Genomic DNA, 13,925 nt, shown 5'->3' with positions numbered 1-13,925 from the left:
TCTCACTGTTCCATAAATTTCTATGATTCAAAAATCAAGTAATAAACTACCATTGCAAAACTAACAGGTTAGTAGCTGCTGTTTTTTCTCATCCTTAATTTTACACAGATGTTTTAGTCATGGAATGTTTACCGCATCTCCTAAAATTAAACAAACAGCTAGTACAGGCACCATTTTGCGTCAGCGATAACATTCACCACTACATCTTTAACACGTTGAAATGCACAACACTTTGCATAGCTTGGTTTGTGAATATTTGAATGGTGAAAGAGAAAGACAAATTGTATTTGTATTGCACCTTTCCGAACCTCAGGTAGGTTCTCTCAAAGTGTTGTATAGTTAAGATGTATTTTTGACATGCAATCACTTATAACGCAAGAACAATACAATAATTACCAGATAATCTACATTAATGATGTTAATTAAGAGATCAATATTAGCCAGGTCACCAGGGATAACTTCCCTGCTCTTTTCTGAAATGGGATCATGCGGGTTTTTTTTTTTAAAAGAGATGTAACTTTAAAAAGGGATGGGACCCCAGATTAATGTGTCATCTGTAAGACGGCACCTTCAACAGCGCAGCACTCCCACAGTACTGCATTAGACTTAAATTTTTGTGCTCCAGTCTCTAGAGTGGGACTTAAACCTGGAACCTTCTGCCTCAGTTACCAACTGAACCACAGCTGACATTTGCAGGGAGAAACCGATTTTTTTTTGAGCAGTCAATATTGTCACTTATTAGCTATTTATGGTGGTTCAAAGATAACTATATCTGCATTTATGGAGCATATAGGTGGAAGGAGGGTATGACTATATGCTGATGGTAACTAATCTATTAAAATGAACAATGCTTTGTTTCCACAAAAAAAAGTTTGTGAACCAAGTCTAATAACAATGACATAACATGCAAGGCCAAAATGCTAAATATTATAAAATTACTCATCAACATTTTTAATTAAAGGGTAATTTTAACAATCTGCAAAATTCATTGACTAAGCAGAGAAGTCGCATCTTTCCAGGTTCACAGCAAAAGCAAACAGCTTGGCAAGATGATCAGATAGGAAATGGCAGAGGACTATGTACAACACTGGGTTCTATTTAAGGTGGCAGTGGCAAAAGAATTTGTGACTCTACATAATGACTGCATTTCAAAGTATTAATTACAAGGCAACCATAATCTTTCAGACACCTAATAAGACATCATATAACAAACTGTTAATTTCCCCACCTGTATTAGTAACACTGTATTCTTCACTTTTCTTCCTGGTCTGGTAGATGATGCATACCCATACTAGTGAAGTTATTACAATACTGCACACGACAGCAATGATGACAATGCCAACAGTCATAGTCCCATCCTTCTTACTTTGTCCCACAACACAACTTGATGACGGTAAAATGCTGAGGAGGCTATGAGCTCGCTCAGTACCAAGCGTATTAGACATCTCACATGTGTATTTACCCCCATCGTCCAACATCACATTTCGAATGATAAGCAATTGGTTTCCAGGTGTGAAGTGATGCCTCTTTGTAACCACAAGAGGTTCATCACCTTTTAACCAAGTTATCCGTGGAGATGGGCTTCCTGATGCCATGCACTGCAGAGCTATAGTTTCACCAACCACCACAGTTTGGTCTTCAAGGGGGTAAACCAATGATGGAGTTTCTAAGGAGATAAAATGAACAAGTTAATGGTTAAAATTCTCTCACCTGAAATTTTAGATGTTTTTTAATCTATGAAAAATTAGTGAGAGTGGTAGTAAGATAGTGCAATGCATCAAAACATCTGCTTTGGACACAAATGTGATTCATTATAACTGCAATTTGTTCTATGCAATACTTTTGGGTGTTTCCAGTTGGGGATGGGATGAGGAGACAAGTCTGGATGGGCAACACCTTATTTTCTGCATTGTTGAGTTTTTAGTTCTCAAAAATTATGAATCTGAATGGCATATTTTGCAGAAGTACCCAACACTAAAGTTACAGCAAGAACTTCACATTTCCCATCCCTCTAGTCTGCAAATTGATTTAAGTTTCCAGTTGTGACGCATTGTAAAATTAGTAAACCTGGGTTGATAACAAGAAAAATTAAGTTAATTATTCATTGTGCTGTATTGATGTATTTTCTAAAGCTGGTGAAATATAATCTTAACAATTCATAAAACTTCTCAAAGAATAGTATACATATATACACACATTATATGTGTAGAATACATTTACTGCTAAAAGGTGGAAATGTGTGATAATTTAGGTGGCAAACTACTGTGGAGAGAGTGTTTCTTCAAGGGAAACAAAGATTATTAGGCTCCCTTTATTTCACCATCCATCTACATTGTAGGTTCCTGAACCAGTTGTGCTCGAAATGAATTTTAATCAATTTACCTTTGACATAATTGGGGCATGGCTCAATTTTTCAGACTGTTTCTCCAGGATATTACATGGATTGGATCCAACATAGGTGCTACACAATTTGTACAAGCAAAAGGCATGGTGGGCTGTAGGAATTCATTTAGATTAATGGTATGGCCACATTGGGAATACTATGTGCACTTTCAGCTGCCAAATTAAAACAAATGGCACCAAAGCATTGATGCCTAAGCACATGTTTAGCAATGACTTATGCATACTTTTAAAGGTTAAAATCAAATGTTTAACCAGAGAGGGTTCTTGAAGTAACCAGAAAGAGGGCGTTGATTACAATTTAGGCTCCAATAATGATTTTTGTAGATGAGACACCCAAGTTACTGATAAATGAAACTAATATTCACCAAAGCTATCCATTACCCTGATCAATAACTTATTCCACCCCCTCCTCCCACCTTTCGTAAACCCAAGTATTGCAGCCACAGATGCAATCATTACAAAGGGAGGTGGTCAAAGAAACGCCAACTTTTTCAAACATCAATTTTTCAGCATGTTTCAAAAGCACTGAGGTATAATGTTTCAAAAGGGAAGAAATGTTTTATGTTACAAAGAAAATTGACAGGCATTTAAGATACCAACAAGGAACTTCATTTCAGGTGAAGGGGTCTTTTAAATAGCAAGATGAAGGACTCTTGATGTCAATGATATGATGGGAATCAAGGAAACCTTAAAAATGGGAATGTCCCATTGATTTTGTCAACTTGGTTTACTCCTTCATGGAATAAAAACAACTCTTGTTGATACAATCTGAATGGGAGTGCTAACGGTATTGGGAAGAGCGAAATATTGATAGAGAGAAAAAGGGTAGTGTTAAAGTATGGATCAAAAACTCCAAGGTAGGTTATGAAGCCCGACTGGATCCCAACAGTTTTTCTATTTTGGCATCAGTGCAAGGATAAGGTGTTTCACTCCAGGTGTGATTCTAGTGACACCCTTGAAAACTTTTATCAAAATAAACTTCATTTAACAATACAGTTTAACTATAACAAATTAGCTAAACTTTTGTCAATTGAACTACTTAAACATGACAAGATAAAATTCTTAACTGCTAATCTATCTCTTAGTTCCAGTTCAAGCAATATTCTTCTTTGAGACTTAAACCCCTCTTCAAAATCAATTAGCAACACATAGGCTTACGTGCTTATACTTGGACTGCCAGCCCTCGAGCCTCCAGAACACCTCTGGAGAGAGAGAGAGAAATATTTTTCCTAACAGGTCCCAAACAGCAGCCTCCAGAGAGAGAGAGAGAGATAGACAGAGACATCTCTTCCTATTTTCTGAACCCAGCAGTAGCTGTCCGCTTTTAAAAACACTGACTCTCCTGCAAGCTTAGCTGCGTCCATTAACACATGACTGTATCTGTTAATCAACCTAATCAAAACCCTACTGCGAAACCCCAGGGGAAATACCAAAATAAACAAAAATGCATTAACTCTGATTAAAACAAACACATCCCCAGCTAAGATCAATCATTAGCCTGCATTCTCAGCATTTGAGCTGCCTAGTGCCCAGACAAATCGACACCATATAGAGTAGAGCTGAATTTTAAACATACCCCTCACAAGAAACATGATATGAACACATTTCTTAAGGACACACTATCATCACAGTAGAGACCAAGTTAATATAATTGAAGCTCAAAGTCCAAAGAATCTTGCTACTAGTGCATTACAAACCAAATTATGGAATGGAAAACAGAAAAGAAAACATGCAGTCTAATTAGAAAGATTAGTAATTACAAAATGTTCAGCAAGATTTTAATTAACCATTTATCAATTAGCACAGAGAGAGAGAAAATGGAGAAAAAGGAATGGAAATCCTAAAATTTTATAACACTACAAGAACAAAGGCTTTCATAGATCTGACTATGAATTACAAAATAGATCAGGTAAATGAACCAAGACCTTGAGTGGGAATAAACAATTTCTCTTTTAAGTCCACTCACTTTCTCCAAATAAAGGTTGTGCTACATGGTACCCACATGGGTCCTGGCTAGGCCTGCCTTTGTGTGGGATGTGTCTTATTCAGCATCCCCTCTATCATTTCTTTTCCCAATACATCATACTTATGCCCGGAACTGAAGAATTTCAGATTGTTTGCAATTTTTACCGTGTCTCATCCTCATCCCTCTATAATTAAGGGTTCTCAATAGCCAAGGACAAGAATCTTGAAAGGTACATAGCCCTTACCTTGGCACCAGGTGGCAAAGTTATGATGGTTGAAGGGGAACGGGAGAGGGAGGGGTTAAATTCAGTTATCATGGTTCATGTTGGAACAAACAATGTGGGTAGGAACGGGGAGGAGGTCCTGCTGAATTATCAGGAGTTAGGCTCCAAATTTAAAAATGGGACCTCGAAGGTAATGCACCATGGCATAGATCAGGAGAATTAACATGTGGTTAAAGGTTTGGTGTTGGAAAAGACAGACTCCTTTTCATGGGATACTGACACTAGTTCTCAGACAGGAAGGAAGCAGCACTAATAGGATATGCTCTATCTGAAATTGGATGGGACCTGTATCCTAGAGGAAAAGGTAAATAGGGAGATGGCAAAGGCTTTGATATAGTAAGATAGGAGAAGGATAATATGAAGCCCAAGTGTAAATAAAACAGCACAGGAGAACAGGGCAAGGGAGGATATTGATGGCAAGGAAATGAAATTATAGAACAGGGGTCTGAAAATGATAGTTAAACTAAGTGAAAATAAATCCCATTAAAACGGAGTTGAAATGTCTGCACAATACTGCACTGTGTCCATAATAAAACAGGAGAGCTGGAGACAATGTGTTGGGAGGAACCAGGCATATTAGGGATTGAGACATGGCTAAAGAAAAAAATCAGGATCAGGAATTAAACATTTAGAAAAATTAGAGGGGGAAAAATGGGGAGGTGGAGTAATTGTACATATTCAGGATTAACAATGGCAGTAGAAAAAGAGACAGCTATCAGCACGACAAAAATAGGATCCAACTTGACAGATATAAGGTAATAAAGGATCAATCACACTAACATTAGGAGTGAAAGATATTCTAATCGTGGAAGGGAGGTGGAAGAAGAAATATGTAGTCAAGTTAGGGAATTGAATAAAAATTATAAAATAATCTGGAGCAGAGTGACATCAACTATCCTCATTAATTGGACACAAGTAGCGAGAGGAAAAGAAAATGAAGTTCCTGGAATGCATACAGGACTCCTTTCGAACCCAACATGTAAAAAGCCTGACAAGGGAAGATTTGCTATTGGATCTATTACTGTGGAATAAACCAGTGCCGGTTAAGAGAAGTAAAAGGGGAATACTTAGGCAACTTTGATTATAATATAATGTGCTTATGATGATAGTGAAGGGCATAAGTAGGATGAAAACTCAGCTAATAGGTTGGAGAAAAGGTAATTTTGGAGGACTAAAAAAATAAAATTGGCAACAATATCAACAAACAATAATGTCGAACAATAATGGAAAACATTTCAAATTGTGCTCAGAGTGCAGGAAAAATATATTCTATAAAAAGGAAAGAACAAACTAAATACAAGTGGAATTCTATGGATCAATAAAGACATGAAAGTACAATTGAGAGTTAGGAAAGAGGCATACATGAAGTACATAGACAGGAGTGCTTGATAAGAGAGAATGTGAAGATTAAAAATTTCATAGCTCTGTCTTCCTAATTAATTTATCAAGGAACATAAAATAGTAAGATATTCCAAAAACATATTAAGAAAAAAAATGGCTGTGGTGGGAAAAGGGCCATTAAAGGGATGGACAGGATGATACCATAGGTAACAATAGAGAGATGGCAGAAATATTAATATTTTGCTTTGGTATTTATTAGGGGGATAGAACAGACATGACATTGTTCATTGCATCACTCGCTCAATGAGATAAGTGCATTTAAAATTTTAAAAGTTTGCATTGTAGTAAACTCAAACAAAACAAAAACTAATTAAAAACAAATTAAAACTAGTCGAAACTCATAAGCAGATGGATTGCATTCACATATTTTAAAGAATTTAGGAATGAGATAACAGAGCTATTTAATAACTCATTGGAAAAAGGTATAGTGCCAGTAGTCTGGAGAATAGTTAATGCAATTCTTATGTTTAAGGGAGAGAAAAAACAATGAACAATTTTGAAACAGAGCCATACAGATTTAAAGATTAACTCTGTTTCTGTCTCCACAGATGCTGCTAGGTCTGCTGAGGATTTCTAGCATTTTCCGTTTTTATTTCAGACTTCCAGTATCCACAGTATTTTGTTTTTATTATTACGTTAGAACAATAGACTAGTCAGCTTCACATCAGTAGGAAAAATAATGGAATCCCTACTAAATGGGAAAATAGAACATCTAGAACAAAAAATATAATTAAGTCAACATGGATTTCAAAAGGGAAAAATCTTCCTTCACCAAATGTACTGATTTTTTTGAGGAAGTAACAGTGTAGTCAATAGTAATGCAGCATATGTAATTTATCTGTATTTTCAAAGGGTCTTCAATAGGGTTCCCAAAATACCCTATTGAAGGTGGTCAGAGAACGAATGTGGAGTCAGGTGACAAGTGGCAGGACGGATTGCTAGCTGGTTAAAATAGAAAGTAGAGTGTGAAGTAAATGAGTTATTCATATGGCAGAAGATGGGAAGTAGTGTTTCATAAGAATCAATGCTGGGACCATTGCTGTTCACAATTTACATTAATGATTTGAACTTGGAATCAAAAACAATTTCTAAAATTGTGGATTACACCAAATTTGGGGGTGGGGATAGTCAATACTGAGGGAGACTGCAACAAACTGTAAAGCATGAATCAGTTTAGAGAATGGACAGATAATTGGCAAATGACAGATAAATGTGAGATAGCACACTTTGGAAGGAAGAGTAGGGACATCATTTATTTATTGGAAATACTGCAGGTGGGACAGAAGGACAAGGGGGATTCTCTAGGCCCACTAGCTCCTAGCTCTCATCACAATGGCATGGAGAATTGGGCATAAAACGGTTTGGCACTTTAATCGCTTTAAATAAAATTTGCGGGCGTGAAACCTGATTCAATTCCCTCCTATTATTTACCCACCTCCCCAGCAGGATCTGCGCTGGGTGAGCTTTCGTAAAGGTCCTCACAAGCAAGGACCTGGGTCGAGGAAGCACCACCAACCACCAGCACTGGCACTGACTACAGTTCCTCACACTGCGCTTTCTACGAGGACTCTGTTCCATTCTTCTAGTTTCATTGTTCAAACAATGCAACCTTCTATGCTAGCACTTCTGGTGTTCTTTTTCCTCATTTGAAAGGGTCCCCTCACTTCCTTAGCCCACTCGACCCTCAAAACGTCATTGACAGGGTCGGCGACTGTGTCCATTCTATTTCACACACTTCAGTCACTCATTCCCTCTCTCCCACAACCACAATAAGGTTCTCCTTGAAATCACCTTCCATCCTACCAGCCTCCATATTCAATGAATAATCCTCTGCAATTTCTGCCATCTCCAGCATGATGCCACCACCAAATACATCCTCCCCTCTAATATCATTTCAGCACTCCAAAGGCACTGTTCCCTCCAGGACATCTTGGTATACTCCTTGGACATTCCAAACACCACCTTCATTTCCTACAACACCTTTCCTGCAAAAATAGTAGATGCAACATCTGTCCTTTCACCTCCTCCCTTTTCATTGTTCAAGGTCCCAAAGTGAAACAGCGATTTACTTGTGTTTTAAATTTGGTGTGCTGAGCTCACTGCTCATGGTGTGGTCATCTCTATACTGGGTAGACCAAATGCAGACTGTTCTTTGCAGAACACCTATGTTCAGTCTAAGTGTGACTCTGAGCTTCCAGTTGCCTGCTAATTTAATTCTCCACACTGACCATTTGGTTCTCGGCCTGTTACAATGAAGTTTCATCTTTGGATTGGACACTTCACAGCACTCTGGGCTCAAAACTGCATTCAGCAATTTTAGAACATAGCTTCCACCCCAATTTGGTTTGTGTCTCCTTGTTGGCTTCGTTTTCAGTCTCGTTTTCCTCTTATTTCCTCCACTTTGGGTGAGGGCGGCAACTATCCTGTCATTCACACCTCATCTATACATATCTATTGTTTCTTCACTTGTCCCATTCCCCTTGGCCTTGCACCATGAAAATTTGTGTCAGTTAACTTTCCCTGCCTTCCATCCTATAACAAACTATTGTTCTTCCCACTGTCTCCCCTTTCACTTCAACAAAATCTGTTATATTTCTAACTTTTACCAGTTGTGGTGAAAGGCCACAGGCCTAAAATGTCAACAGTTTCTCTCTCCAGATTCTGCCTGACCGGAGTATTTCCTGCATTTTTTGTTTTTCAGATTTCCAGCACCTGCAGCATTTTGCTTTTGTGAAGTTGCAGAGTTCACTTCCAGGCTTAATCATTGAGATAGACACTAAGTCAACATTCAAGATTAGATTGAGTAGGTGGATGAAGCGCAAGGGCAATAAATGGCTGTGAGAACAAGGTGGGTAAACGTGATTAGAACTATTTGTTCACAGAATGCAAACATCAACAAGGACTGATTGGATGAAATAGACTGTTTTTGTATTGCGACTTATATAGATTGCTAGCGTTCTGGTATGCCAAACCAAGCATCATTTTAACAGAGAAGCAAATATATGCACAAAATAAGGGACTGGGTTTTATTTAATTAGGAATAAAAATATTGAAAGACAAGGAGGGGAGAAATTTTGTACAGTAGTAACAGGCAGACCATAAAGTTATTATTGTCTTTAGATAAGCCTACCTACCACAGTTTAAATATTTATAACCAATATGTAAAAGGGGATTTGTTAAAGAAGGGACAGAATATGAAATGGGGCATTGCACAATATAGGCAAGATGCCATTATAAATGATATTATTGGAACAATTCAAAGAATATAGATCCAAACTTTAGATCTTCCTGGGAAGGGAAGTAATTCACCAAAAAAAATCTCACTAAAGTAGTATCTGAATTTTGTTTCTTTTTCTAAATTTGGGTATGGAAGAGAACTTTAAAAAAGGAAACCATTTGTTTCCTTGTGCTTTATCACAACCCAAATCTGTATTCATTCACACAAAGATTATACTAACAAGCTGTAGTGATACTGGATTGAGCAGCAGCAAACAATCTTACTTGCCCGTTAATTAAAAGATCTACAAATTTTCCCCTAATAAGTGGGAACAAACATCTGAGCACTTATGGATAATTTTTTACTTTGTAATAAATTAGTGATTTTAGATACAGAATTTTTAGTAAGAGGCAATTCTACATAAAACATCTATACATAAATGCAGAATCCACCTACCCAACACCATGAGGGAAGCATTGGCCGAAATAGCCCCAGCAATATTTTGAGCTGTACAAGTGTAAACCCCCAGATCTTCAATTTTTACATCCACGATGAAGAAAACATCATCTTCAGGCATCACGTGCATCCGTCTTTCGCGAGCTGCAGGAAAATCTGTCCCTCCGTCCTTCTGCCATGCAATCTGTGGAGTTGGGTGACCAGTGGCGGCACATTCAAGGCGAGCATTGGCTCCAGTTCGGATTGTTAAATCTCTTGGAGTCTTAACAAATGATGGTAACACTGCAAACATAAAATGTTTAATTCAAAGTCAATGATTTTGTTTTCCTCAAAAGTAAATTTACATTGTTCAAATATTGTTAATTAAGTGAGTTAAGACTGGCCATTTCAGATCTCTTTTGATTCAATTTACTTAAAATTCGGAAGAAAATTAAAATAGAAATATCAGATTTTCATTTTTATCATTGAGCAAACTAATATTACGATAACATCACTAAGTTTGGAATTGCGTTTGCACAGCAATTACTCCAACAATGTGTCTTGTCAGCTGTGTGCAAGTAAAACATGAAACTGCCAGAAGCTGCTAAGACAGGTGGTCTGGAAGACAGACAGATTTAGGAACAGTGGCAAACCTGTGCTTACAGGACCAGCAGTTCAAAGATTCCACTGTTTAAAAAAAATACAAGAATATAGAAGAATGCACATTTTCAAACATTTTAAAATCAAGCTGTGGTATTTGCACAAACAAGCCAAGTTTACCAATTTGTAAGCCAAAACATGGATGTAGGATGTAGCACTAGCCCCTCCGGTTGTTCTATGTTCCTCACATCCACATAACCATCAAGAGTTCCAAACAATTCAATGGCCTTCTGCTAGAAGTTAACTTAATTACCAATGGATAGATTTCCAAATAATTTTCACACACGAAAAGAGGTACATTTCATCAGGAACAGTATATTTGATTCCCTATTCGTTGCTCCAGAAACAAGGTTCATGCCACAGTAATGGCATGAAATGAATGCAATGCTCCAAAAATATCCTGGAAAACTAAATTTTGGTGCAAGAGTGGTGGTGCCTCTTCATTGTTCTCCAACCTTTGGGAAATCAGCATTACATCCTGCCAAAAGTACTGCTATGCTATCTACCCAAAAGCAACATATTGATCCTGCATCAGCATGAAATCAGGCTGCAGCTAACCATAATATTCATTAGTTCAAATTTGTTCAAAGAATCATTTTCTTCCAAAATTCTGCAAAAGTCCCAGTGGATTTGAAAACTGCAAATGTACCACCTCTATTCCAGAAAGGAGGGAACAGAAAACAGGAAACTATAAGTCAGTTAGTCTCAACATCTGTTATTGGGAGAATGCTAGAATCCATTATTAAGGAGGTAGGTAACAAGATATTTAGAAAACCATAAAATCAGACAGACTCAACGTTGTTTTGTGGAAGGGAAATTGTGTTTAGTAGGGTGTAGCAAGCAGGGTAGATAAAAGGGAACCAGTAGAGAAAGTGTCTTTGGAGTTTTAAAAGGGAGTCGATAAGGCAACACATAAAAGATTACAACACAAATATTAGCATGGATATGGATTGGTTAATTAATAGGAAACAGGGTTGTGATAATTGGATAATTTTCAAGTTTGTAAACCATCTAGTGGAGTGCCACAGGGATCAGTGCTGGAGCCTCAACTATTTAAAATCTATATTGTATTGGAAGAAGAGACCAAATGTAGGCAAATTTGTTGACACTACAAAGATAGGTGAGAAAGCAATTTAGGAAGATGATACAAATAGTGTGAAAAGGACTATAGATAGTATAAGCACGTGGGCAAAAATTCAACAGTATAAGGAAAAATGTCAGGTTGTCCACTTTGGCAGGAAGAAAGAAAAGCAGAATCTTATTTAAATTGAGAAAAGAGGATGCTCCAGTACAGAGGGATCTGGGTGTCCTTGTACACAAATCACAAAAGGTTAGCATGCAGCAAGTAATTAGGAAGGCAAATGGAATGATGTCCTTTATTGCAAGAGGAGGTGTTCTTGCTTTAACTGTTAAGGGAATGAGGAGCTTGCACCTCCAGTACAATTTGGATCTCTGTACTTAGGAAAGGTTTTAGTTGCATTGGAAGTAATTCAGAGAATGTTCACGAGGCTGATTCCTGAGGTAAAGGGATTGTCTTATGAGATAAGTTGAGCATAGTTGGGCCTATGTATATTGGAGTTTAAAGGAATGAGATGCAAATTTTTTTTTTAGAAGTTTTAAAAGTTTATTAGTGTCACAAATAGGCTTCCATTAACACTGCAATGAAGTTATTGTGAAAATCCCCTAGTCGTCACACTCCAGCGCCTGTTCGGGTTTACTGAGGGAGAATTTAGCATGGCCAATTCCCCTAACCAGCACATCTTTCAGACTGTGTGGGGGGCGGTGGCAGCAGAAACCGAAGCACCGGGAGGAAACCCACGCAGACACAGGGAGAATGTGCAAACTCCGTACAGAGTGTGATCCAAGCCAGGAATCGAACCTGGCTCCCTGTGAGGCGCTGTGAGGCAGCAGTGCTAACCACTGTGCTGCCTAAGCTTCATGTAACAAGATTCTAAAAGGGGCTTGCATGGATAGCTGCTGAAGGGATGATTCCCTTTAAGGGAAAATCTGGAACTGGGGGCACTGTTTAAAAATAAGGATCTCCCATTTAAGACTGCGATGAGGAGGAATTTCTTTTCTCAGTTGTTGGCTTTTGGAATTCTCTACCCAAGAGAGCAGTGGAGGCTGGACCATTGAATATATTCAAGGCTAAGTTTGACAGATTTTTGATCTGCAAGGACTTAAGTTATGGAGTTGTAGGTAGGAAAGTGAAGTTGAAAGTGGAGATCATCTATGATCTTATTGAATGTCAGAGCACGCTCAAGAAACTGAATGGGCTATTCCTGCTCCTATTGCTTATGATTTTGTATTACAGAAGGTAGCTAGCTATTCACTCATCATGCCTGTGTCAACCTGTTGTGTCCAAAGTGGAGTCCACTTGCCCTTGGTTCACTCCTTCTACATAATTCCCCATGCATATGGCTGGGCTGAGGCATCAATAATCAACAAGATAAAAACAAAATATTGCAGATACTGGAATCTGAAACAAAAACAGAAAATGTTGTAAAATCCCAGCAGGTCTGACAGCATCTGTGGAGAAAGAATAGAGCTAACGTTTCAAGTCCGGGTCATTCAGCCTCAAAGTCTATTCTGTCTCCATAGATGCTGTCAGACCTGCTGAAATTTTCCAGCATTTGCTGTTTTTGTAGCAATAATCAGCCTTGTTGAAAGAGATAAAGAGGGTCAAATAAAGTTCCTTGAAGCAGGATCTGCTTCCGGGGCTGTCACCTTAGACCATATCCGCTCCACTAGCAAAGATGCTCTTAACAGAGTCAGCTTCAAGAATCTTGTAAACATTCTTGAACAAATAATGACCGAGAAGATAACTGAAAAAAGTTTGAAGACAGGAAAACATGGCAGCCACAGATGATGTAATAACTCAGGATCATTTCATAGCAAGATTAAATTGCAATATAAAAAACAGCATCTTAAAGTTTTAAGCCAGCTACTCTCCCGAATTTGGAAGGTCACCATCTTGGACTCACATTTTTAGCAATAGTTAAAATTCAAAATGAGGAATTTTGCACCCCAGCAAGTGTTTTACCTGCGTATACTCACCATTAACAGTAAGCTTGGCTCTATTGGAGTAGGTTGAGCCAAAGTTGTTAGTTATAATACATTGATATCTTCCCTCATCTGTAAATTTCACTTTTCTTAAATGAAGAATGGTAGTGTATTCCATTACTTCACCATCCTTTGCCCGAACATGTGCAAAGTTCTCAATCTCAGCATCGTGAAGAATCTCATGATCTTTCTTCCAAGCAAATATCATTGGAAAGTTGCTACTGCTTGCTGCAGAACAAGTGAAACGTATGTCTTTGCCAAGCATAGCCATTGTTGTCTCAGGCTGGACTATGATCTGAGGCTTTGGAAAGTCATCTGAATAATTAAACAGGAAACATATGTGAAGAACAGTTGATCATTTACACTAACAATGTATATTGCTTTGGATGGGCAACAGACTGTTGGAAAAATAAAGCACTGATATAATCAACACATGATAAAGTGAATTATAACGGGTATAACCAAGGTGAATAAAGTCTAGGATTCCAGGTTTAATG

The 13,925-nt window shown here is 37.9% G+C and overlaps 1 protein-coding gene across 5 annotated transcripts in view; it reads right to left on the bottom strand.

Annotated features, from left to right (window-relative positions):
* lrig1 (leucine-rich repeats and immunoglobulin-like domains 1) overlaps positions 1-13,925 on the bottom strand; it is a 189,821-nt gene that overhangs the window by 8,853 nt on the left and 167,043 nt on the right. For all 5 annotated transcript variants that reach the window (XM_078209489.1, XM_078209490.1, XM_078209485.1 and 2 more), the window contains exons 13-15: positions 13,423-13,743; positions 9,727-10,008; positions 1,229-1,666 (exon numbers count right to left, since the gene is read on the bottom strand). In XM_078209489.1, the coding sequence (XP_078065615.1) occupies positions 1,229-1,666; positions 9,727-10,008; positions 13,423-13,743 (1,041 nt within the window). The remainder of the gene's footprint in view (positions 1-1,228; positions 1,667-9,726; positions 10,009-13,422; positions 13,744-13,925) is intronic.

Source organism: Mustelus asterias, chromosome 3, assembly GCF_964213995.1.
Source record: "Mustelus asterias chromosome 3, sMusAst1.hap1.1, whole genome shotgun sequence".
Taxonomy (NCBI): domain Eukaryota; kingdom Metazoa; phylum Chordata; class Chondrichthyes; order Carcharhiniformes; family Triakidae; genus Mustelus; species Mustelus asterias.
Note: the sequence above shows the minus strand (reverse complement) of the source record. Positions and strands in the feature narration are given on the sequence as shown.